General features: G+C 36.7%; 1 protein-coding gene across 2 annotated transcripts in view; it reads right to left on the reverse strand.

Annotated features, from left to right (window-relative positions):
• Positions 1–24,256, reverse strand: part of L3MBTL4 (L3MBTL histone methyl-lysine binding protein 4) — a 446,421-nt gene that overhangs the window by 249,450 nt on the left and 172,715 nt on the right. For both annotated transcript variants that reach the window (XM_032293336.1, XM_032293337.1), the window contains exons 11-12: positions 7,136–7,221; positions 4,609–4,719 (exon numbers count right to left, since the gene is read on the reverse strand). In XM_032293336.1, the coding sequence (XP_032149227.1) occupies positions 4,609–4,719; positions 7,136–7,221 (197 nt within the window). The remainder of the gene's footprint in view (positions 1–4,608; positions 4,720–7,135; positions 7,222–24,256) is intronic.

Below are 24,256 nucleotides of genomic sequence, written 5' to 3' on the forward strand. Positions count from 1 at the left end.
CTAGAACTTCTTAAAGCATCTATTTGAAATTCATTTATAATTCATTTCCCAGCTTAGCTGCAGTTCCCACATGGCAAATATTTATCAAATATTACTCTGTTTTAAGTCCTTCCTTTATATTTATTTGTAGAATACTTTTTCCCCCAAATAATGGCTAACCTTCCTAAAAGCATCCATCTATCTATTGTAATTTAATGTGCATTTTCTGATAAGGCGACAGTCATGGGCTTTCAGATATAACAGCATACACTGTGCAATCAAACAAAAGAATAATTATTAAACATAATTGCTGGCTATAAATTGAACAAGATACACTGAGTACATCATAAATATTTATTAGAGAGCAACCATCATCATTAATAAACCTAGCATCTTAAAACCCTGCCATGGCGAGAAAAACTTCACCACTCACCTTCCAATGAACCACACATCACCAAATGAGTATTTTCAGTATGAAAATCAGAAAATCTGGCCTGACTAGTCCAAGTGGATTTATAAGGGTGAGCAAGTAGAGAATACTGGATGAGACTGCTCATGGTCCTATGCCCCAGCACCGACCATGTATGATCTCCAGTTCCAATGGCTTATCACAGCTACAGGGCAATTGCTAAGTAGAGAATACTGGCTTTGGATTAGAAACATGGTTATCCTTCAAATCTTCATCAAATTACTTAAGTTCTCCATGCCAACTGTACAGCAAAAATAACATCTACCTAAATGAGTTGTTGTGAAGCCAAAAGTGTGATAGATAACATACTTGCTAAGTACCTACTCTACTATTACTATTTCTACTACTTCTGATACTTACACCACTACATTCACTACTGACTGTTACTACTTCTACTACTACAAACACTAGGCAAGTCATTTCATCCCAATTCTCTTAGCTGGGATATTGTTAGTGAGCCCATATAAATAATAATAATCCTGATTTTTTTAGACCCAAAGCCCATAAGACCCACTAAACTGGCAAAAAAAAAAAAAAAAAAAAAAACCCAAAACAAAATAAAACAAATAACAAGTGGTGTGGGGAAGTTGGAGTCCTCATACACTGCTAATGGGAAAGTAAAACAGTGCAGCCACTTCAGAAAGCATTTTGGCTGTTCCTCAAAAGCTCAAAAATAGAGTTACCATATGACCCAGCAATTCCACGCCTAGGTATATATCCAAAAGAAATAAAAACATATGTCCACACAAAAACATATGTGAATGTTCATACCAGCATTAATCAAAATAGCCCAAAATAGACAACCCAAATGTCCATCAACTGATAAGGAGATAAAATATGGTATATCCATACAATGGGATATTATTCGCAAATAAAAAGGAATGAAGTACTGATACTACCATATCGATGAACCTTGAAAACATTATGCCAGGTGAAAGAAGCCAATCAAAAGATCACATGCTATAGGACTGTGTTTATATTAATTGCCCAGACTAGACAAATTCATATAGAAGGTAGATTCCTGATGACCAGGGAGGTTGTCGGGTGAAAGGAGGGTAGAATGAGGAGTGACTGCTAATGGGTACAAGGTTGACAAGGTTGCTCTTGGGGGTGATGAAATGTTTAAACTTAGTGGTGATGTCTGCACAACATCCTAAGACCAATGAATTTTAAGGTATGTGATTTGTATCTTTAAAAAAGTGTAATAAAAATAGAACTAATAAATAAAGTTTTTGTATTTTTAGTAGGGGAGCATCAGAAGGAAATGAAGTCATCTTTAGTGAGTCTGCTGTGCTCTGTCAAGGACTACCAGTGCCACACAGGACCATAGGCAGGACAGGCAATGTGGACTTAGGCACAAGTGATAAAGTGAGTGGGGTTGTGGGCAGTCACTACTCCTCATCCTACATATCTGCTCTCCCACTAGGAAGTGAGTTATTTAGGATAAAAAATAGAACACAAGAGTGGGAAGAGTAGGACTGCTATAAGCTCTAGAGTTGAAAACATCTGTTTGAAAGTTGAGGTTTAAAACCCTGTTCCCATGTATACTATCTTGTGACTTAACCTCTATGGGCTTCAGTTTCTTCATCTACAGAATGGATGTAACAAGAGTACCTTATTTCACATGGTGGCAGGAGGATACGTTAACACATATAAACCCCTTAGAACAGTGTCTGACAAGACTAAGCACCATCTCCACCATAGGCATTGCTGAAAATGTAGTTCTTGTTGTTAGAACAGGCTGACTCTGCTCTCACAGTCAAATACAGGCATGCAGCACAGTAACATCTGCTCCTGTTAACATCCCCCACATAATACCAATCAAACTTCCTACTTTGTCACCAAGGAGTGTAGGCTTTGTTCATATACTGATGACAATTGCTTCCATGAGGTCCCTTCATTAACACAGAAAATAATACACCCAGGGAGAGCAGCACAGGGTATCTGCATCAACTAATTACAGCAGCAGCTACTGCTGAAGTACCTATAGCATAAAGAGCCAGGTAGAGTTTCAGGAATTGTACATTCACGGCCTCACTGAATTTTCACAACAAGCTTGTGAGGCAGGTATTGTTGACACCAACACTTTACAGATAAGGAAAGTTCAAATATGTTGAGTAATTTCACCAAGTTACTATACAGTCAAATAAGTCATTGCTGGAATTTGAACCCAGATCAGTCTTGTCCGAGGGCGTTTTCCAATACATTGTTACTCCAGATGTCCAAGAGAAGAGTAAATTTGAAAATAAGATAAGAGTGCTTGTGGACCAAAATAATCATATTCAGGTTGACAGAGTGCCAAAGTGCATTCAGTGCCATTCACTCCTCCACACCCTCCTTAATTCACTCACACATATAGTAAGCATGTATTATGTGCTGGGATAAAAATTTTCTTTGAAAAATATAGACTTTAAAAGAAAATTAGAGAATAATAGAACAATATGAACAATATAATCAAAACAATGATATGATCAACACATTAACTGAAGAATAGAAGAATGACTAGGCAAAGCCAAGAGCAGAAAAACTTCAATTGCTTGCTTATACACTGGCAATGAAGGATCAATCAATGCTACAGTATATATCTTTTGAATAATAAGAAAATAGTCTGTCATCTAAAAATGTAAGTCAGATTTGATGTGCTATTAAGATTGAGCTGATCTTAGAAATGCAATACTTTTATTTTTTTGAGACGGAGTCTAGCTCTGTTGCCCAGGCTGGAGTGCAGCAGTGTGATCTCGGCTCACTGCAACCTCTGCCTCCCCGGCTCAAGCGATTCTTTTGCCTCAGCCTCCTGAGTAGCTGAAATTACAGGCACATGCCACCACATCTGGCTAATTCTTGGTGGAGACAGGGTTTCACCACGTTGGCCAGGCTGGCCTCAAACTCCTGATCTCAGGTGATTCACCCGCCTCAGCCTCCCAAAATGCTGGGCTTACAGGCATGAACCACCGTGCCTGGCCTACTTTTAAAACAAAAGTTAATAATAAAATGTCACTGAATTAACAAAGCAATTATGATATGCGAAAGTCATTTCCGTTGAAAATACCACAAGAGTAAACAGTAAAATGCCACAAATAAATATGAATTAAAGCAATATATTTAAAATTAAACTTAAAACATTAGTAAGAAGGTTATGGAAAAATGTCTATATTATTCCTGAATATTATTTAACACAGTCATTGCTTTCATTCATGAGAAAAATAAAGAACAGTGTACACTCTTGATAATCTATTGCCAAGCTGGACGCTCATCTCTAAATTTTACTAAAATGTGTGTACTGATTATTCTCCTTAAATTAAATCAGATATTATTTTCAAATTAGGGATACAGCAAATAAGATTTCTTTTAAATTATATCAAACCTAAATCTATCTTTTAAGATAATCCCTTTTAAAATTAGTTGACTTCAATCTTTATTATTATGAAAAGAAATTATGCTTGTGTGGAAAATAATTTTTGAACTGTAATATGTTGTAGAAAATTTAATAAATTCTACAGAGCTTTCAGCTCTCTGAGAAAAAGAAAGGACAGTATAGAAATCTTTTAATCAAATCTTTAATTTGAAATCCAACCTTTTGTTTTTAGCTACAGTGAATATATGTTTTTATTTTTTTTATTTAATGAAGAAAAGCAGAAAAAAAGATTTAATTGTTCTTGGTAAGCTGTTTAACAACAATGATTTCAAGACAAATATAATGTCAATAAAAAGAAGCTTTAAAAAAAAAGAACTGACAGTAAAAGCCAAAACAACAAATCCAAACAGAAATGTATTAGAATATCTCTCAAAACAGTCATGTCTATCTACAGATTTCCCCCTAAACATACACATAAGCTGAGAATCTTTCCATCCAAAGACATGTGACAAGAAATTAAGACAGTTGCTGTTTTATTCTTCTGCTGACCCAAAAAATCAGAGCCTTTGTAGCCAGCTTCAGGTGTGAGTTACACCCTCTCCTTTTCTTAGGGATCCTCTTAGGGATTGACCTTGGCCAGGGTCAATCTTCAAGGGCAAATCCAGAATGTTCCCCCCCTCCAAAAAAAAATTATTGTGCAGATGAATTTAAAAACAAGGAAGGTTCAGATAATGAGAAGGTGGAGGAAACAAAAATGACGTAGGAAAAATACTGATATAATAGCATAATAATTTAAAATATGTACCTTTACTCTTTGGTCATCAACGTCTACAATCGTAGCAACACGAATTAATCTGGGGTTTCGTTTATCCACAACTTCAAGTTTCATATTTGGTAGAAAACCATGAGGCAACCTCTGTAAATATCATAAGTACAACAAGTCATGCAAAATTCAGTAATTCAGATATCCTTCTAATTTTTTCTAACATACTACTGTTTTAGTATGCAGATCTTTAATACAACTGGAATTTAGTTTTTTGCTTTTTTGTGATGGAGTTTCGCTCTTCTCGCCCAGGCTGGAGTGCAATGGTGCGATCTCAGCTCACTGCAACCTCTGCCTCCCGAGTTCAAGTGATTCTCCTGTCTCAGCCTCCAGAGTAGCTGGGATTACAGGCATGTGCAGCCATACCCAGCTAATTGTTATATTATTAGTAGAGACAGGGTTTCACCATGTTGGCCAGGCTGGTCTCGAACTGCTGAGCTCAGGTGATCTGCCTGCCTCGGCCTCCCGAAGTGCTGGGGTTACAGGCGTGAGTCACTGTGCCTGGCTCGAATTTAGTTTTAAGAGCACATAGGACTGTATGCATATTATTTCATTCATTTCAAAAAAACTTGTGAGAAAATAGTTTTTTCTGCCATTTTAAAGATAGCTAAAAAGACAAAGAGATTACATCATAAATTTGTTAATGATTACACTAAAGTTCAAAAAGCATCTTATTACAGTTCCTATGTTAGTTTAGATATTTTTTATTCATTTAATACTGACCTTATAATTTCATAAATTATTGACTATTCTCAATTGCCCAGTTTCCGTGTATAGCCCAGAAGGCAAAACTATTTAATAAATACTCAGAAAGGATAAACATGATCCTTTACAAATCTAAAATATGCTTAGATAAAAGCTGTGTAATTTCAGCTGTTAAACTGTTTTAAAATCATATTATGATGTACTTTAAAGCCATAACCTATGCTTTTGTCATTTCATCTGCAACATGAGACAGGTGATCTTTGTTAAGGTCTCTTTCAAGTCTTACAATGCTAGGAACCAAGAGTCTATAACCACAGACACACAGGGAGTCATCATCGTGGAGTAAGAAAAAAGACACTGGACTTAACCAAATCATGGAAACTAAGGAAATTCAACTCTGAAAAATCAAAGTCAAAGGCAACTCTGATAGTTTCTATAGGTTGGCAAAAAGTTTCACTTTGAAAGCTATTATGCATAAAAGTGTTCGATTGGTTTTATTAGAAACAAAAATGTTTTGAATTTTTCAAGTCTAGAAATGGCAAAAGGAAAATAAAGCCCTACTAATACATCAGTAATATTGTAAACAGTCAAATATTTCTGCACTATCTGGAATGTTTCTCACCAGCTTTTATAGAAACACATTTTCTTTGTAAGCTGTATTATTACATCTACCGAATGGAGTATATGAACTATAATTAGGTCTTTGATCCCTGAGAATCTTTCTGTTCTCCCCGAGGTCACTGTCCTGAACAACAAAGGTTTAGTATCGTAGATGCCTAAGATCCATACCTGAGCCGAATCCACAATAACCCAGAACAGAGCCTGAAAGTTGCCTTCTTAGCTACTTTTCAGAATTTTATTTTCTGGTCATTTTCCTCTTGGAAAAGTAAAGTACAGTAAGCATTTTTGCTTACTGAATCTTTGCTCTTCTTAAAGCCCTTCTTAGTGCTCCAGAACTTCTACCTTCCTGATTTTATTATATGGACATCTTTCCTCAAATGCAGTCAGTTATAATCAATTTTCCAAAAAATGAAATATCATTTTGTTTCAAACCCCTCTTGATCTCTAGAAAACTTTCAGTAAATGAAATCATATGCAGAAGCCCAATATATAAAATTCTGATTAAAGACATGTTGGGGAACAACTTGAAACTGACATAATAACATAATAATTTAAAATATGTACCTTTCAGTCTCAAACACACAGAGAACTGAAAAGGAATAGAGTTTGAAAACCACTGGTTTAGGATATAAATATCTTTAACTGTGCTACCTATGCACTTTATTTTAGGAATTAATTTATACTTAGTTCAATCCTGCAATAAATATATAAGTACAAATTTGAATTTTAAAAATTAATATTCTATCAAGTGCTAAAAGAAAGGTTTACCTCAAAATATATAAAATTATTCACACAAAGGCTATGCATTTCAACTATTTTGTTACGGCATCACAGACATTCAAGTAGTCCCTGAGAGAGTGATACTGAAAAAATTCAGAGTTCTCACTGAGCAGACTAATGGAAACAAAAATGTAAGGAATGGATCATCAGCAGTTGATGAAGTCCTTTCAATTGAACTTCTGATATGCCATTTTTCAAGGAAGGAAGTCATCTACATTTGTATATTAGAACAACAGCAATGAGTCACCTACTTTGTATTTTTAACTAAAACAAAAGCATATTGGTTACAAAACTACTACTTGAATTTAGAAGGAAAAAACTGGAATAATTTAAACTGCCAAATGAAGGCATGACTCAATACAAACGTTTAAAGGTGAGAGTACACACTCACATATTAACTTACCATTTTAAAAACTTTGGCAGGAACTGCATTGGTTTGAGTAGCTTCCAGGTATTCTGTCCAGGAAAAATTTTCTGGATCGGGATAACCTAAAATATATATATAAATATCAAAAGATTACTCATAGATATTCTGATTCCCATATTCTACAAAACATTGGATGATGTAACACCTAATGTTAATTGAATGCTCACCATTTAACAGGCCTGATGCTAAGAACTTCACATATATTAATTCAGTTCACCATAACCTCTGAGAAGGCTAAGGCATGTCTGCATTCAAGCACTTACTCACTGGTACTCTCAGTCACTCAACAAGGTTAAGTGGGTTGCTCAAGGTCAAAGGTCACATGAGTACTCCCCAGAACCAGGTGACACCCAGGTTTCTGATTCCCAAGCTCCAACAAAAGTCTCCTTAGAAGTCTAAAAAAGCTTACAAGCAACCATCTGATCTCAAACCATAAATTGGAAAAAAAGACAAAATCTTTCAAATTTTTCTAATTATTCTATATCTATTAGAGTTTTAGTCTCATTATTAAATCTTTGTAATTACAGTTTCCTACAACTGCAATTAAAAATATATATATTAAACATTATATAAATAACTATTTATTTAAAATTCCTTCTTGTTTCTCTTTATGTTTGTGTTCTTTCATTCCTAATTAAATTTGCTAGAGGTCTATGTTGTATAGTTTTCTTTATCTTTCCAAGCAATAAGTATTTAGATTTATTATCAGCTCTATTTTTTTCTTTTTTCTTTTCTAGTTATTTGTTCACTGCTTTTCCTCTTATTACTTCCTCCCTCCTACCTGTCTCAGGTTTATTCTATACTTGTTTTGTCAAACTGAATTATAAACATAATTTATTTTCATTAAAAAAATAGACAATGAACCTGCCACTGCTGCCATATGTGCATTCTTCCCACTTTTTACTTTCTAACAACGAATATATTTGTAATCTGTGTTGTCTTAATTTAATGCTTAAATATTTATTTGACATATTCCAAGTAATTTTCGTATTTGTTTAAAATAGTAATATTAATATCTAGTTTAGCACATCGTAGTTCCAGAATATCACATGATATATACAATTCCTGCTTTTGAGACTTCAGGATTTCTTTTCAGTATAAAATAGAGGCAACAAATAGAGTATATACATATACACACATATATTTTTAAAAATGTGGTACCATTTGCAGTAATACAATCTAGCTATATTATTCAAAGGTCTGTTCTTTAAGCAGAAAGTCTGAAGCAATAAGCTAAGGTCTCTAATCATTTTTTACAGTTCTCCCATATTTCTGATCATTTTCCTTCATTTTTATACTTTTTACTAAAATATATTTAATGTGCACAAATTGAGTGAACAGACTGAACATTTTTTTAAAAAAACTAGCATACCTGCATATAACCAGACCCAGATCTAAACCAGGACATTTCCAGAGCCCCAGGATCCCTCCCATCATCCTCCCCTCTAGGCCCAACACCAGCCTCCTCAAAGAGAAACACTACCCTGGCTTCCAGTCGCAGAGATTTGTTTTCTTCTGTTTTTCCATTTACATAAATGGAATCACACAGCATGTACTCCTTTGTGGTGAACATCTGCTCAGCATTCTGAATGTGAGGGTCAGGCAGATTATTGCCTTCAGAACATTCATGTTCATTGTTGTATAATATTCCATTATGTGAATATTTCACAATATATCTATTCTACTGATTGTGGTCTTTTGGGTGGTTTCTATTTGGGAGCTATTTTTAAACACGCTGCTATGAACATTCTACTATATTCTTTTTAATGATAAGAAATATACATTTATGTTGGAATGCATCCAGGAGTAAAACTGCTAGATCATGGAGTATTTTGCTTCATATGTTGATGTTACATCATTCTGTATATAAAATGTTTGTCATGAATATTTCTATTTATTATTAGTATAGAGAAAATTTGCCTTTCTCTTTTGGATACATTTATGTATTTTGTCTCAAATTATTTTTACTAAAAATTATATTGTCACTGTTATTTTCTGTTTGTGTTTGCTGATAATAGTTTGCCCATCGTTTTTACTTTTATATTATTTAGTTCCAACATATCTATTTTAAACTCTTTCTAAATAGACTTTAAAATTGAATTAATTTACATTTGTTTTCATCGCTAGTTTTTTTCATCTAATATCTGTAAATATGTTTAAAGCTGAATTTTTTTAAAGCTTTCTTGAGGTTTCCTTTGCTTTCTGTCCTTTCCTTTATAAGCTATGCTATATATCTTATGTTTCAATAAGTATTTCTGCAGTTGCATTTACTTTTTCTTTTTCAAGAGATGGGGCTTCGCTAGTTTGCCCAGACTGAAATGAAGTGGCTATACATTCACACACAGAGGACTGCGGCCTCGAACTCCGGGGCTCACGTGGTTCTCCCACCTCCGCCTTCTGAGTAGCTGGGACTACAGGCACGTGACACCACACCCAACTCTGCATTTACTTTTATAGCTGACATTTTTTAAATTCATCCAAATCCATTCATTACATTTTGGATCTCCACGTTTCTGTGTGGATTTTGAACCATGCCCACACCCAGCCCCTTCCATGCTGGGCTTCCTCACCCAGGCACCTGACTGGAACATGGGGTTGGATGAAGTGAAAGAAAACCTGAGTGCAGGGGACTAAGGACTGGATGCGAGCTGAGTGAGAGAGGCAGCACCCGTCCTGTCCCAGCCTGGTAAAGAAATTCAGCATGCTAATGTGAGAGGCACTATCCTTCTCCCCGCCCTCGCCTTTTTTTATTTTTATTTTTTTGAGACGGAGTTTCGCTCTTGTTACCCAGGCTGGAGTGCAATGGCGCGATCTCAGCTCACCGCAATCTCTGCCTCCTGGGTTCAGGCAATTCTCCTGCCTCAGCCTCCTGAGTAGCTGGGATTACAGGCACGCGCCACCATGCCCAGCTAATTTTTTGTAGTTTTAGTAGAGACGGGGTTTCACCGTGTTGACCAGGATGGTCTCGATCTCTTGACCTCGTGATCCACCCGCCTCGGCCTCCCAAAGTGCTGGGATTACAGGTGTGAGCCACCGCGCCCGGCCCCCTTCTTCCCCTTTTTGTAATAAACAAGTGAAAAAGGCTATGACCGTTTTAAATGCTTCTTAAATGCAAAAAAGGGAAAACATTGTATTACCTTTATATTCCCTGTTCAATGAACCCAAGGAGAGAAGAATGTCATATGGCCCAGGGAGACTTGCAAAAGCCACCCTCTCCCACTTTCTTCCTCCAGCCCCACCCCTGAGTCCTTGCAGACCTTGGGAAGCAAGACGTAGGGCTGTGGGGGAGTGGGAGGGGCTGTTCCATGCACACAGCTGTGCAGCAATATCAGGGCAGAAGCTTTTCAAAGATTTAGATTCGCACTTGAGACAAGAATGGAATACCCCATGGAACAAGAATAGCCTTTAACCTCTTCACTCCTCTCAATGAAAACTCACCTCTAGGCTGGGCGCGGTGGCTCACGCCTGTAATCCCAACACTTTGGGAGGCCCAGGCGGGTGGATCACGAGGTCTGGAGATCGAGACTATCCTGCCTAAAAATGTTAGCCAGGCATGGTGGCGGGCACCTGCAGTAGACCCAGCTACTCAGGAAGCTGAAGCAGGAGAATCGCTTGAACCCAGGAGGTGGAGGTTGCAGTCAGCCGAAATCGCGCCTCAGCACTCCAGCCTGGGCAACAGAGCGAGACTCCAACTCAAAAAAAAAAAAAAGAAAGAAAAAGAAAACCCACCGCTAACAGGCTTCACTTTGGTAAGCACTGTATTCACGTGAAGTCAGTTATTCCTCATCTATTCCCTGTGAGGTACACTTTTTATCCTTGTTTTGTAGGTTAGAGCTTGAGACCTTAGCAGCCTGCCAAGTGCTATGCAGTTAGAAAGCGGAAGAAATGGGATCTGAACAATGAGAAGTGGCTCCATCACCCTCCTGCTAATCACTGAGACCTGCTAAGACTGAAAACCCAGCGCATCCGTGGTCCAAGGCAGCCCCTTTCAGGTCGCAGGTCTGAGGAGCCGAGCTCCCCCTGGAGGCCACGGCATAGAGCTGCGGCAGCGAGAAGGCGGGAATATAGACAGCCGGATTGGAGACTGGACTACACTACTTAAATTATTTATTCATGTCCCACCTCATTCCATGCCATTTTGAGTTTAAAACTTGCATGCTTTGGTTCAGCCATCCATACTCACAGCCACAGCTTGGACCTCATTCTTTGAAGAAAACAGAGGTTCAAGCTGTGGCTGTGGGCATGGGTGGCTGAACCAAAGCATGGAAAAAGTGTCCCAGAAATTAGTATCAAGGAATTACTAAGCTAAGGCATCTGCCACGCAGCCCCGGATTTCCTCACCATGCCAGCAATTCTTCCGGTAAAAAGGTAGATCTGGGTGACAAATATCTTCAGTTAATGATGAAGAAAAATTAAAAATCATCTAGATGGTGGCAAAATTAGGGGTGAGATGTGGTAGAGCAGAGCAGCCTGAGCCATCAGGAAGAAGGGTTTTTCCAAACAGCTGAGAACTGTTTTAGAAGAAGAAGAGAACTACTTGGGATATGACAGAATAAGCCATCTCCTTCACAGGCTGCAGGGAAGTGGTGGCCTCAAAAGGGACAATGGAGGAAGCCGTGTGTGAAAAAGCTGGGATCAGCCCGGCATGGTGGCGCACACCTGTAGTCCCAGCTACTCAGGAAGCTGCAGTGGGAGGATTGCTTGAGCCGCTGAGTTTGAGGCCAGCCTAGGAACATAACGAGACTTCACCTCTATTTTAAAATAAAATTTTGAACAAAGGAAAATAAACTGGGATCTAGGAAGATTATTTTCAGAACCTGGAGTGGAACACATTCAGAGTCAATAAAAATGTCCCTCTGAGGGATGCAAATATGGAAGCAAAAAGGGAAACACTTAAGGGCCAAACTAAGGTGAATATACATGAAAACATTCTGTACCACGTCATTCCAATGGCTTCCTCCATTACAAAGGGGAAAAGCAAATGCTTACCATGACCTACAGGGCCCTACAGAACTTCACCCCACTACTGCTCTGGCCTCATCTCCCATTCACTACTCTCCTGCTGTAACTAGAACACTGCAGACATCCTCCCTCTTCAAGTTCCTGTACCTGTTGTTCCTTTACCTAGAGAGTTATCCGCAGATATCCTCCAGACTTGCCACCTCATCTCAAATGCCACTCAGCTGTCACCTCTCACTCAGTCCCCACCCTGAACTCGCTCTACATAAGGAGCCCCCTCCCAAATCTATGTGTCCTTCCTAACCCCATTGCTTGCCTTACTCTTCTCCACAGCACTTACTGCCATCTACCACAGTGTATATTTTTGCATATTTCTTGTTTCCCTGGCACCCTTAGAACATAGGCTGTCTTATAACAGGAATGTGATCATTTCACTATTTCCTCACAACATACAGTTGGTATTCAGTAAGTACTTGGTAAATATTTGTTGAATGAGTCAAATATATTTCCTGAAGCATTTGCATTTCATATTGTGGTGGCCAGGAATTACAGAGATTAAGCCAAATTGTTTTCAGTCTAGCCTCAAAATTCTGAAAGGAATTCTGATACAAATTTCTTCACCTGCTGGTGCTGGTGGCATCAGAAGTACCATTTGAACAAAATGGTACTAGTGTATCAATACTGGTTACTATTCCAACAGCACTGTAAACTGGGTGATGCCAAGAAAAAGTCATCTGATCTGTGGCATCTATACAATGCAAACATCATACTCCTCAGCTTTTGGTTCCATATTAGAAGGCCATGTAGGAAAGTGTGATACTGGTTTCAGAAATGTTTTAAAAGGCACCCTTAATTATTTTCCCTCTAGGAACAATAGCCTAAGCAGCAACCTATTTCTTCCACTGGAACATTCTTTCTAAATAATTGAGATCATGAATCAATAGCACAAGTCCTTAAAAGTTCCTGACATCCTAGTCTGGGTGACCTGTCCCTTAGGACCTGGAGAAGCAGAACAACCATAACTATACTGGTGGCCAATTCAGGAAACAAAATCATGGCTGTATGACAGACAAGTTTTAAGTAGTGGCCAATAGTCCTATTAATAACCAGCAATAAAAGACATCTGCTAAAGGTTTATCAAAATGGACAGATCGATCTGTCTATTGGATCTGCCAAGACTCTATCACAATAGACAGAATGTTCAGCATGAACACCCATGCTGGATAGACACCTCATCAAACTCAAGTCTACTGATGAGGAAAGTGAGACCTAGCATTTTAAGTGACTCATACAAGGCAAGACAACTAGCAATGAAGTCAAAGCTAGAGCCTGTGTGACTTACAATCTGTAGAAATCAGGTATCTCTCACAAGGCAGGATGGTGAATCTTCCAAATTCCCAGGCCTCCCAACGATAGAGACTGAGGAAAGTTACCACTACCTGAAAGCTGCCATTCTGCTGGTAGGTTCTGGACATACAGAAGGGCTCTTTATGGAAACAATCATAGGACCAAGTGGTCACTAATTGTCCTGTATTAGATAGTGGCATGCTGTTCAGTAAACGACTAAAGAAATACAAGACTAGAAGAAAATTAGACACTTCAGTCACAGCTAAACCTAATTCAGGTTCACTCTTTATTGTTTCAAAAAACATGTTGAAAATGACCTCACATTTATGGTACCTTAGATACCAGAAGTCTTAGACTTATATTCAGCTCATAACAATTAAAATTAAAATATCTTTCTGGCAAAATAACAAAGGTTACACTCCCCAATATTTACAACAGGATGTCAGATTTGTTATTTGATCATTAATTAGTTCCTAAAGCACAGGGAGAACGCTTTGATCTACAGTATGGAATATCAGCACCTCAGGAGCTTGTCAAAGAGCTCATTTTATAACTGATTGTTTTGCTCAAAGTATGGCTGAGCTGTACTAAATCCAGAAGAACTACATAAAGAAATAAACTCTTCTTTTGTGTCTAGTGAGACCACCAGAAAACAACCTATCCGTGTCGCACTGGCTGAGCGCCCAGCAGAACTGTCTTCAATACCATGGCTCCTGCGAGATCTAATCTAACCCAATGTTTTGGCAGGCACTCAAGGCAGTGTAATGAGTTCCATTTCCCTCTGTCTGTCAATACTTAAGATTTTAAAATAAAAAGCTATGGTTGTTTTTCTCAATTTCACTAACTGTATAATATTCCACTGAGTAATATTCTATCACAGCCCTAGCAATCCTCACACGTTATATCTTGATTGTTCTTTGTTACATTCTCAGCAACTAGCCATGCCTCACACTTGGTAGGTGCTCAACTAATATCTGTCCAATTTGCTAATTAATAATTTGTATTCTCCTCTGAACTCTTATCTTCCTTATGCAGACAGAATCTATCTATAGGAACTAGCACAATACTATTTCGAATACAGTAATGTTTTCTTTGGCTAAAAAAAGTTAATGGTTAAGATTGCAACTAAATGAAGGATTTATTTGGACTGTAAATTTTTCTATTGTAATTTAAGCTTTGCAAGGAAATTATGAGGTAAAGTGGTCATTGGGTATCAAAACATTAATTTGCTAAGTTAAATACTTCTACGTGTTCATGAAGCATCTAGAATATCTTCTAAGTAGGTCTGGCAAATTGGTGATTCTAGAGAATCTAAAGAAACCAACTGCATTATTTCTACAAAGTACATTTCATTACCTCCCAAAATACCAATTATTATAGCTTTATTCTCTAAATATAAATGTTTATTCAGCCAACAAGTTTGAATGCCTGATTTCCAGTTTTAAAATGCAGAAATAAACACATACTTTTAGCTGTGTTCCTTCCAAATGCCATCAGAGTATCAATAAAGGCATTTTAAATGAATGTTTAACACAAAAATACTGAGTTAATTTTGGTATAACACATTATGAAATATTATGCAGTTATTATAAAGAAAGAATTAGAACAATACGAATGAGTTGGAAGGAATCTGCCATGAGACACAGTTGAGCAAGGTTAAAAAAAGATGTAAAATATGTACCTAATATAATCCAATTTTTACAGCACAATGACAAAAAAAGAACACTGGCTCATGAACACATGGATATGAGCATGTATGTGCATGTGGATATGCAATCATGAGAATCCACAAAGTATGTACAGTATAAGATGATGGCTAATGATTCAAATTGTTTTCTTTTTCCTCTAGGAGAGAAGGCTGAGCTGCATTTCCTAGGCTCCTATGCAGTTACGTGTAATCCTGTGGCTGAGTTCAGGCCAACCCGCATGGGTAGAAATGATGTCATAAGCTACCTCCAAGTTTGGCCCTCCCATGTCCTTTGTCCACTCTTTTAATGGGATTGTTTTTTGCTTGTTAATTTAACTTCCTTATAGATTCCGGATATTAGACTTCTATCAATGCATAATTTGCAAATATTTTCTCTCATTCTGTAGGCTGTTTACTCTGTTAATAATTTATTTTACTGTGCAGAAGCTTTTTAGTTAGTTAGCTCCCATTTGTCAATTTTTGGGTTTGCTGCAGTTGCTTTTGGTGTCTCTGTCATAAAATCTTTGTCAGGGCCTATATCCAGAATGGTATTTCATAGGCTATCTTCCAGGGTTTTTATAGTTGTAGGGTTTACTTTCAAGTGTTTAAACCATCTTGAGTTGACTTTTGTACATGGTATAGTGAAGGGGTCCAGCTTCAATCTTCTGTATATGGCTAGCCATCTATCACTGCACCATTTATTGAAAAGGGAGTCTTTCCCCCCATTGCTTGTTTTTGTCTACTTGTCAAAGATCAGATAGTTGTAAGTGTGTGGCTTTATTTCTGGGTTCTCTATTCTGTTCCATTGGTCTATGTGTCTGTTTTTGTACTGGTACCATGCTGTTTTGGTTACTGTAGACTTGTATAGTTTGAAGTCTGGTAATGGGATGTCTTAGCGATGTCACGTCTTCTAATACATGAACATGAGATGCCTTTCCACTCATTTGTGTCATCTTGAAGTTCTTTCAGCAATGCTGCATATTTTTCAGCGTACAAGTATAATTCCTTGGTTAATTCCTAAGTATTTTATTTTTGATGTTACTGCAAATTGAGGTGTTTTCTTAATTTCCTTTTCTAATTGTTTATTGTTAGAGTAAAGAAATGCAATTGATTTTTGTGTGTTGATTTTGTATTCTACTATTTTGTTGAACTGGTTTATTAGTTCTATCAGGTTTTTTTTAATTTTAGGTTTTCTACATATATAATCATTTTGGCTTCTAACAGATATGATTTTACCTCTCCCTTTCCATTAGGATGCCTTTTATTTCACTTTCTTACCAAATTAGTCTGGCTAGATCTATGCTGAAACAAAGTGATGAAAGTGGATATCTTTACCTTGTTCCTGATCTTACAGGAAAAGCTTTCAGACATTTACCATTATGATATGAGTTTTCATAGATATCTTTTATTACGTTGAGGTAGTTTCCTTCTGTTTCTACCTTGTTGAAAGTTTTTGTCATTAAAAGGTGTTGAATCTTGTCAAATGCTTTTCTGCATTAATTGAGATAGCATGTGGTTTTTCTCTACATTTTGTTACTGTGGTATATCACACCGATCAATTTTCATATGTTGAGCCATCCTTGCATTTCAGTAACAAATCCCAATTGGTCATGGTGTATGTAATCTTTTTTATATATATTGCTTTTGGATTTTCTAGTATTTTATTGAAAATTTTTGCATCAATGTTCCTGAAGAATACCGGTCTACAGTTTTTTTGTTGTTTCTTCATCTGGTTTTGGTATTATGGTAATAACGTTGGTCTCATAAAATAAGTCAGTAAGTGTTCCCTCATTTTCTGTTTTTTGGAAAAGTTTAAGAGGGAGTGGCACTGGTTCTTAAAATATTTGGTAGAATTCACTAGTCAAGCCTTCGGGTCCAGGGCTTTTCTTTGTTAGGAGATTGTTATATTACTGATTCAATCTATGAATTATTTTATTTAGAATATTTTAATAAAATAAATATGATTTATTGCATATTTTATAAGCCAGAAGTTGTGAATAAAATGTGAGCAAAACATAGTCCTTAACTGGGTTCAGTGGCTCATGTCTGTAATCCCAGAACTTTGAGAGGCCAAAGCAGGTGGATCATGAGGTCAGGAGATCAAGACCATCCTGGCTAACACAGTGAAACCCTGTCTCTACTAAAAATACAAAAAAATTACCCGGCGTGGTGGCATGCACCTGTAGTCCCAGATACTCAGGATTATGAGGCAGGAGAATCGCTTGAATCCAGGAGGCAGAGGTTGCAGTGAGCCAAGATCACGCCACTACACTTCCAGCATGAGTGACAGAGTGAGACTCTGTCTCAAAGAACAAACCAACCAACAAAAAATACATAGTTCTTGCTCACACAATGTTCAGAGAAAATTGTGCCTACACTTAAGAGAGTTTTATTCCCTTTATTTTCTTTGTTATTTCTGAATTTTCAAATACTGTTATTGAAAGAAAAATGTTTATGGAGGGTAATCTGAAAATATTTATAAAATACTTAAAAATTGTTTCTATACTCGGTAATCTAGTAATTCTACTTACAACAGTCACAAAAAAATAACAAACATATTTAATTGTTTTTAATTTCCTCCTCATCATTATTTATAAGAACTAGAAAAAGTGTCAATACAAAGGAAAAACTTGATGAAAGTGTGATGTACGCATAAAAGATACATATGCAGTCATTCATAGCCATGTTTTCAGAGACTATTTAAAGAAAGAGAATATGTTCAAATTAGGTTTCCAAGTAAAGAAAACTGGTTATAAAAGCAGTTTTAACTATAAGATCACAACTTTAATTTTGAATTACCTATAATATAGTCAAATGAACAGGTAAAATAATTGGAAAAATATAATAGTATGATAATGGTAAGCTCTATCTGGCGATAGGATTAATATTTTTAATTTACTCATTATAATGTTTCATATTTTATAAATTTTCTGAAATTTTACATAAAAATGCATTTAACTTCTATTTTAAAGAAGTTTGACTTATGTGAAGTCCACAGCTTCACTTCACTGGTGACTATGTGTAAGACTGTAAAGGTAAAATAAACTTTGATTCTTAAAGAGTAGAACTTGGCTGACTTAGTACTCTTTACAGAGAAAGAGAACAGTATCTTTTTACAATGTTTCTACGAAATGCGTAGGGTATTGACTTTCTGTGAAATACCTTGGGGAAACGGTGACATGATTTGCAATCAAGTTAAAGACAAAGAAGACAATGATATATCATGCTGCAGCTGCAGGTATCCCCTATTGATGGAACTGCTGTAAAGTTGTCTTGTGAGACTTCTGGTAGCTGAATGTCTACCAGAGGCACAAACACAATAATATAAAAAATATTGCATATGGTACCAAATGGCCACAGAAAATTTTCCCCCCAGCTAGTAAAATATGCAAGTTTACTTTTTTACTGTTTCGGGTTGCTTTTTGCTATCATAGTAAAATGCACTTACTGGAAACAAAATGGTATTTGCAAGAAAAGAGAGCCTTGCAAGGTCAGGAACTAAATTGATTTCCCTAGCCTATCAATTCACAGAGTCCTCAAGACTACAGAAAACTGAACAAAAGAACTCATACATGCGTCCTTTTCAGACACTTTCTAAATAAAGTAAGTAGCAATCCCAAAGTGTCTCACACACTGTCCTAAACCCATTCTCATATCCCTGGATAAGGTCCCTGCCCCTCATTTCCATGTATCATGAATATCCCTAATGGTCTTCCCACTCCTTCTTTTTAATCTGGCCTACTATTGCCAAATAAAGCATCCCTAAACACAGTTGTATCATAGCTTTGACCATAAATTCTTCATTATTGCTTTTAAAGACCCTTCATAATATGGTGTCGAAGTCCCCAACCTATTAGTTCCTTATTAATATTCCAAAACTGAAGCGAAACCCATTTCAGACTCCTGACCTACAGAACTGTAAGATAATACATTTGTATTGTTTTATGCTGCCAAGTTCGTGGTAATTTGCCACAGAGCAGTATACCATCATGTAATTTTCTCCATGAAGCATTTCTTATGCTTTCTAGACAGGTGTTACCTCTTTAATTATCTTGCTAGCCCTATAACAGTTATGCCTTAGCTTACAGTCCTCAGTTGACTGTCAGCTTGCTGAAGTCACAGAAGAAGGTGGCTCACCAACCTTTCTGTCCCACCTTCCCCTACCAATGTTCTACATTATCATAATAACAGTGAATAGGGATCCAGGGCTTCATAACACTGTATGAAGAAAGAGAGAAAGAGAAGAAAGAAAGAAAGAAAAAAAGAAAGAAAGACAAAAGAAAGAAAGAAAGTAAGTAAAGAAAAGAAAGAAAGAAAAGAAAAGAAAAGAAAAGGAAGGAAGGGGATAAGCCAACAAGTAAATATAGAAAGAATAATGAAATTAGAACATCACCATTTGGCAAACATCACGCTAATAACTAATTCATGTCATAAAGATCAATGTATGTTAAAACCTAGCAGGTGAAAATTTGATGAGAAATTGAGTATTTACATATTCTCAAAGTAACTCCCGAACAAATATATATTAATTACAAAAGGAAAAAGAGTAATTTCACAGTGGAGAGGCTTGGCACACAACACTTTAATCAAGTGACCAAAATTACCATGAACAGGAAAGGGAATGATGAAATTTGCAAACCACCTGATACAGTGCAATAACAACTCAGCCTTGCCTCTGGGACACCCCTCCACAGATACCTAACCCATACCTAATCACGAGGAAACATCAGACAAACCCAAAGTGAGGGGCATGCTATAGAACTGATCTGTAATCTTCAAAAATACCAAGGTCAGAAAAGTTAAGGAAAGACTGAAGAACTGTTACAGACTGAAGGATGCACAGGAGACATGACTGAAGGATGCACAGGAGACATGACTAATACATGCAGCATGTGATCATGAATTAAATCTGTAGGTTTTTGTGTTTGCTTTTTTTTTTTTTTACAAAACATATTACTGGGTGACAGGCTAAACTTTCATTTTGGCAACTTAATCTCGAATGGTTTGTCAGGGAGGCTTTCTGTTTGCTATTCTTGTAACTCTTCTGAATCATTAAAATCATTTCAAATTTTAAATAAGGCAAAAATATTCACAAGGTCAGTCACTATTAGTCTGAGCCTAATGTGTTCTAAATCACTTCTCACCTCTTATCTCCCTCCCTCATCCACACCCTGTAGCCCGGCATGTCACTCACAATTTTCATAATTTCTAAGTACGGTGGCAGCTTCATGCCATCTTGCTTTAGTGCATACTGTTCCTTCCACCTCATATTCTCTTCCACTTCATTTCTCAGTTAAAATTTGACACACCCTTCAAAGGCCAATTCAAACACGACTTCCAATGTGAAGCTGTCCAGTTAAGAAGGTTGGAACTAACATCTCCCTCCCTGCGTTACTGCAGCTCCACTGAAAGTTGTCCTTCCTTCTCAGAAGCCATGTATAGGACTTCAGGCAGTGTTGTGAAGAGGAAAGGGCAAAGGAGTTTATGATGTCAACTCACAGGGCCTGCTACCAAGTCAGCACACATGTGGGAGGCCTGGGCTAAGGGACCTAACTCTCTGGATACCAGTTCTTCAGCTATGAAACTAAAATAATTGGCCACTTCACAAAGTCGCCATGAAAATAGGTAAGTATGTGAAATTAACTGACATTGGGCATTAAGAAAAATGAGATCCAAAAACAGGATGAACAATAAGCAGAAAGGTTTTGTTATTTAACATGTTTATCCACAGGATGTTATTTGTCTTTAAGACAGACTCAGGCGTGTCATAAAAGGGCTTCTTCTTACGATATTGCAAGGGGATTCACCCTTCACAGAGGCCTTCATTGAACTCCAGGAAACTTCCCATTTGCTAGATGATATTTAAAATGAAAATACAATAGATCAGCCATTTAATCAAGGTATGAACAAGATATTAGAGTGTAACAAAAATATATTCAAAGGAACTGTGAGTAAAAATTTGAGGTGAAGACGATTAAAGCTCAGCCGTAAACAAAATCGCTTAAAGTTTATGATGAGTAATGATCATGATGTTCTCTGGGATTGTGTGAAAACATGAGTGCATCAAAGATGTTAGGCCCCTACTAACTGCATCAGAGGGGAAACACTTGGAGCCAGAGGTAGCAGAAGGGCCCCTGAGACAGGATGATAGAATGCTGTGTACTCAGGTGATTCACAAGTAGGAGCTTAACCATGAGATTTAGAAAGGAAAACCAACTAAAATGATCTTCGGACATTCTTTTTCCTAAGACAAGTCTAGAGCTGGGTGGCTTGACTGTGTGTGTGTGTGTGTGTGTGTGTGTAGAGAGAGACAGAGTATGTGTTTAAATATAGTAAAACATAAAAAGATCAAATATTGTTCGTTCCAATGATTTGTTTCCGACTGTTGTCAGAAAAAAGTATTTGCTATATCTGCTATACCGTGTGTGTGTTTGTGTGTGTGTAATTGCAGTGTGTGTGTGTGTGTGTAATTGCACTTCTGAGAGCAATTAAAGTGCTTGAAAGTAGAACAGCATGTGCTGATCTGTAGAGCTGCCCCTGGTGTATACTCTAAGTCTCATAGTTTCCAGATAAAAGAGCTTCTTCAGAGACAAAGGTCAGTTTTTAAAACACGTAAATGATAAAATGTAAACATCATTTCACTGATATAAAACTAATTCCGAATTCCAAGTTTTAGCTACTCTCTGCAGTGTCTTTCTAGAGAAGGCTTAAACACATGCCAGAATCTTTTCTTCCTTCAGGAGAAGCAAGCTGATGGAATTTTGGTTGAAGTTACAAAATGACAAAAAGATGTTAGATACTCAGAAAATCCTCTTAACAAGCCTTAACATTTGATGAAGAACAAAGTTGGAGAACTTTGCTGAAGTTTTAGCTGAAGTTATAAAATGAAACTTCAACTAAAACTGTAAAATACTTATAAAATGCAAATCTACAATAATCAAACCAATGTCATACTGATATAAGAATAGGCATAGGCACAGAAACCAATGCAACAGAATTGAGGGTCCAGACATAAACCTAAACACCCATGGTAAATTTATTTTCAACAATGATGCCAAGACCATTCAACAAATGGTGTTGGAAAACTGGATAGCCAGAAGCAAAAGAATTAAGTTCAACCTCTTCCTCATTTCATACACAAAAATCGAATAGAAACAGATCTATTGGCCAGGTGTGGTGGCTCACGCTGGCAATATCAGCACTTTGGAAGGCTGAGGTGGAAGAATCTCTTGATAGATAGTGGTAAATCTTCATAACTCCGACTTTGCAATAAGTTCTCAGATTTAATACCCAAACCGCAAGCAACAATAGAAAAATAAACAAATTGGATATCATCAAAATTAAAACCTATTGTAGATCAATGGACCTTACTAAGAATGTGAAAATACAACCTGTAGAATGGGTGAAAACCATTCATCTGATAGGGGTTTAATATTCAGAGTGTATAAAGATATACAGTAATAATATATCAATAATATAAATAATATAATAAAGCCTGATAAATGGACTTAATATTTAAATATTAAAAGACAACCCAGTTGAAAAATGGGCAAAGACCCTGAATCGAGATTTCTTTCAGAAAATGTACAAATGACCAACAAGCACATGAAAAGATGTTCAACGTGATTGGTCAATAAGAAAATACAAATCCGAACTACAATGAGATACCACTTTATAGCCACTACAATGGCTTTAATCAAGAAAACAGAAAATAACCAGGGTTGGCAAGGATGTAGAGAAACAGGGACCTTTTTGTAGTACATTGCTGGTGGGAATATAAAATGGTGTGGGTACTTTGAAAAACAACTTGTCAGTGCCTCAAAATGTTAAACACATGACCAAGCAATTCTACTCCTAGGTATATGCTAAAAAGAGATAAAGACATATGTCCACACAGAAAATTATACGTAAATGCTTACAGCGGCATTTCTAATAATTGCCAAAACGTACAAATAAACCAAATATCCATTCACAGATCAATGGATAAACAAATTGTGGTATGTGCATACAATGGAATGTTACTCAGTCATAAAAAGGAACAAAGTACTGATACATGCTACAACTTGGATGATCTTGAAAACACAATGCCAAGTGAAAGAAGCCAAACACAAAAAGAGATGTATTGTATGATTCCTTTCATGTAATATATCAAGAATAGGCAAATCCATAGGGGAAGAAATCTGATTAGAGGTGTCAGGGTAGTAGGTGTGTTGGGAATGTCTAGGGAGTGTCTACTTAATAATTAGGAATGTCTACTTAATAAGCACAGGATTTTTTACAGGGAATAAAAAAGTTTTGAAACTAGAGAGAGCTGGTGGTTACATAATATTGCGAATGCATCAAACACTACCAAATTGTACACTTTAAAATGGTTAACTGTATGCTGTGTGAATTTCACCTCAGTTAAAAAAAAAGGAATAAAATACTTAGTAGCAAATTTATTAAAGTAAGTACAAGACTTGTAAATTGAAAACTACAAATTATCACTGAAAGAAAATTAAAGGCAGCCTCAATAAATGGAAAGAAGTCCTGTGTTCATGGGATGAGAAACTTAAAATTGTGGAGATGGCAATACTCCACAAATTGATCTACAGATTCAGTGCCCCATTATCAAAACCCCAGCTGGCTTTTTTGCAGAAATTTACAAATTAATTCTAAAATTCAGATGGAAATGCAAGGGACTGAGAAGAGCAAAAACAATCATGAAAAAGAATTGTGCTGGAGGACTCATACTTTCCAATTTGGAAATTTATTACAAAGCTACAGTAATCAAGCATGGTACTGGTATAAATTAGACATGCAAACCAACAAAAAAGAACTGAGAGTCCCGAAATAAACTCATACTCTATGAGCAATGAATTTTCAATTAGGGTGACAATGGGGACATAACAGTCTTTTGTAACAAATCTTTATGACCCTAGGTTAGGCAATGCTTTTTTAGACAGTACTAGCATGTTAATGATGGCACAATTCTGGACCTCTAATTCCAAACATGCTGCACAGAGTTTTTCTAGACTCACACAACACCAAGAGACTTATACACTGAGCCTATTCATGAAGTCTAGTGAGAACAAGCTGGAAGCAGTGAAATTATTTCACTAGGT

This window comes from Sapajus apella, unplaced genomic scaffold (assembly GCF_009761245.1).
Source record: "Sapajus apella isolate SASKATOON/1434 unplaced genomic scaffold, GSC_monkey_1.0 scaffold29, whole genome shotgun sequence".
In the NCBI taxonomy this organism is placed as follows: Eukaryota; Metazoa; Chordata; class Mammalia; order Primates; family Cebidae; genus Sapajus; species Sapajus apella.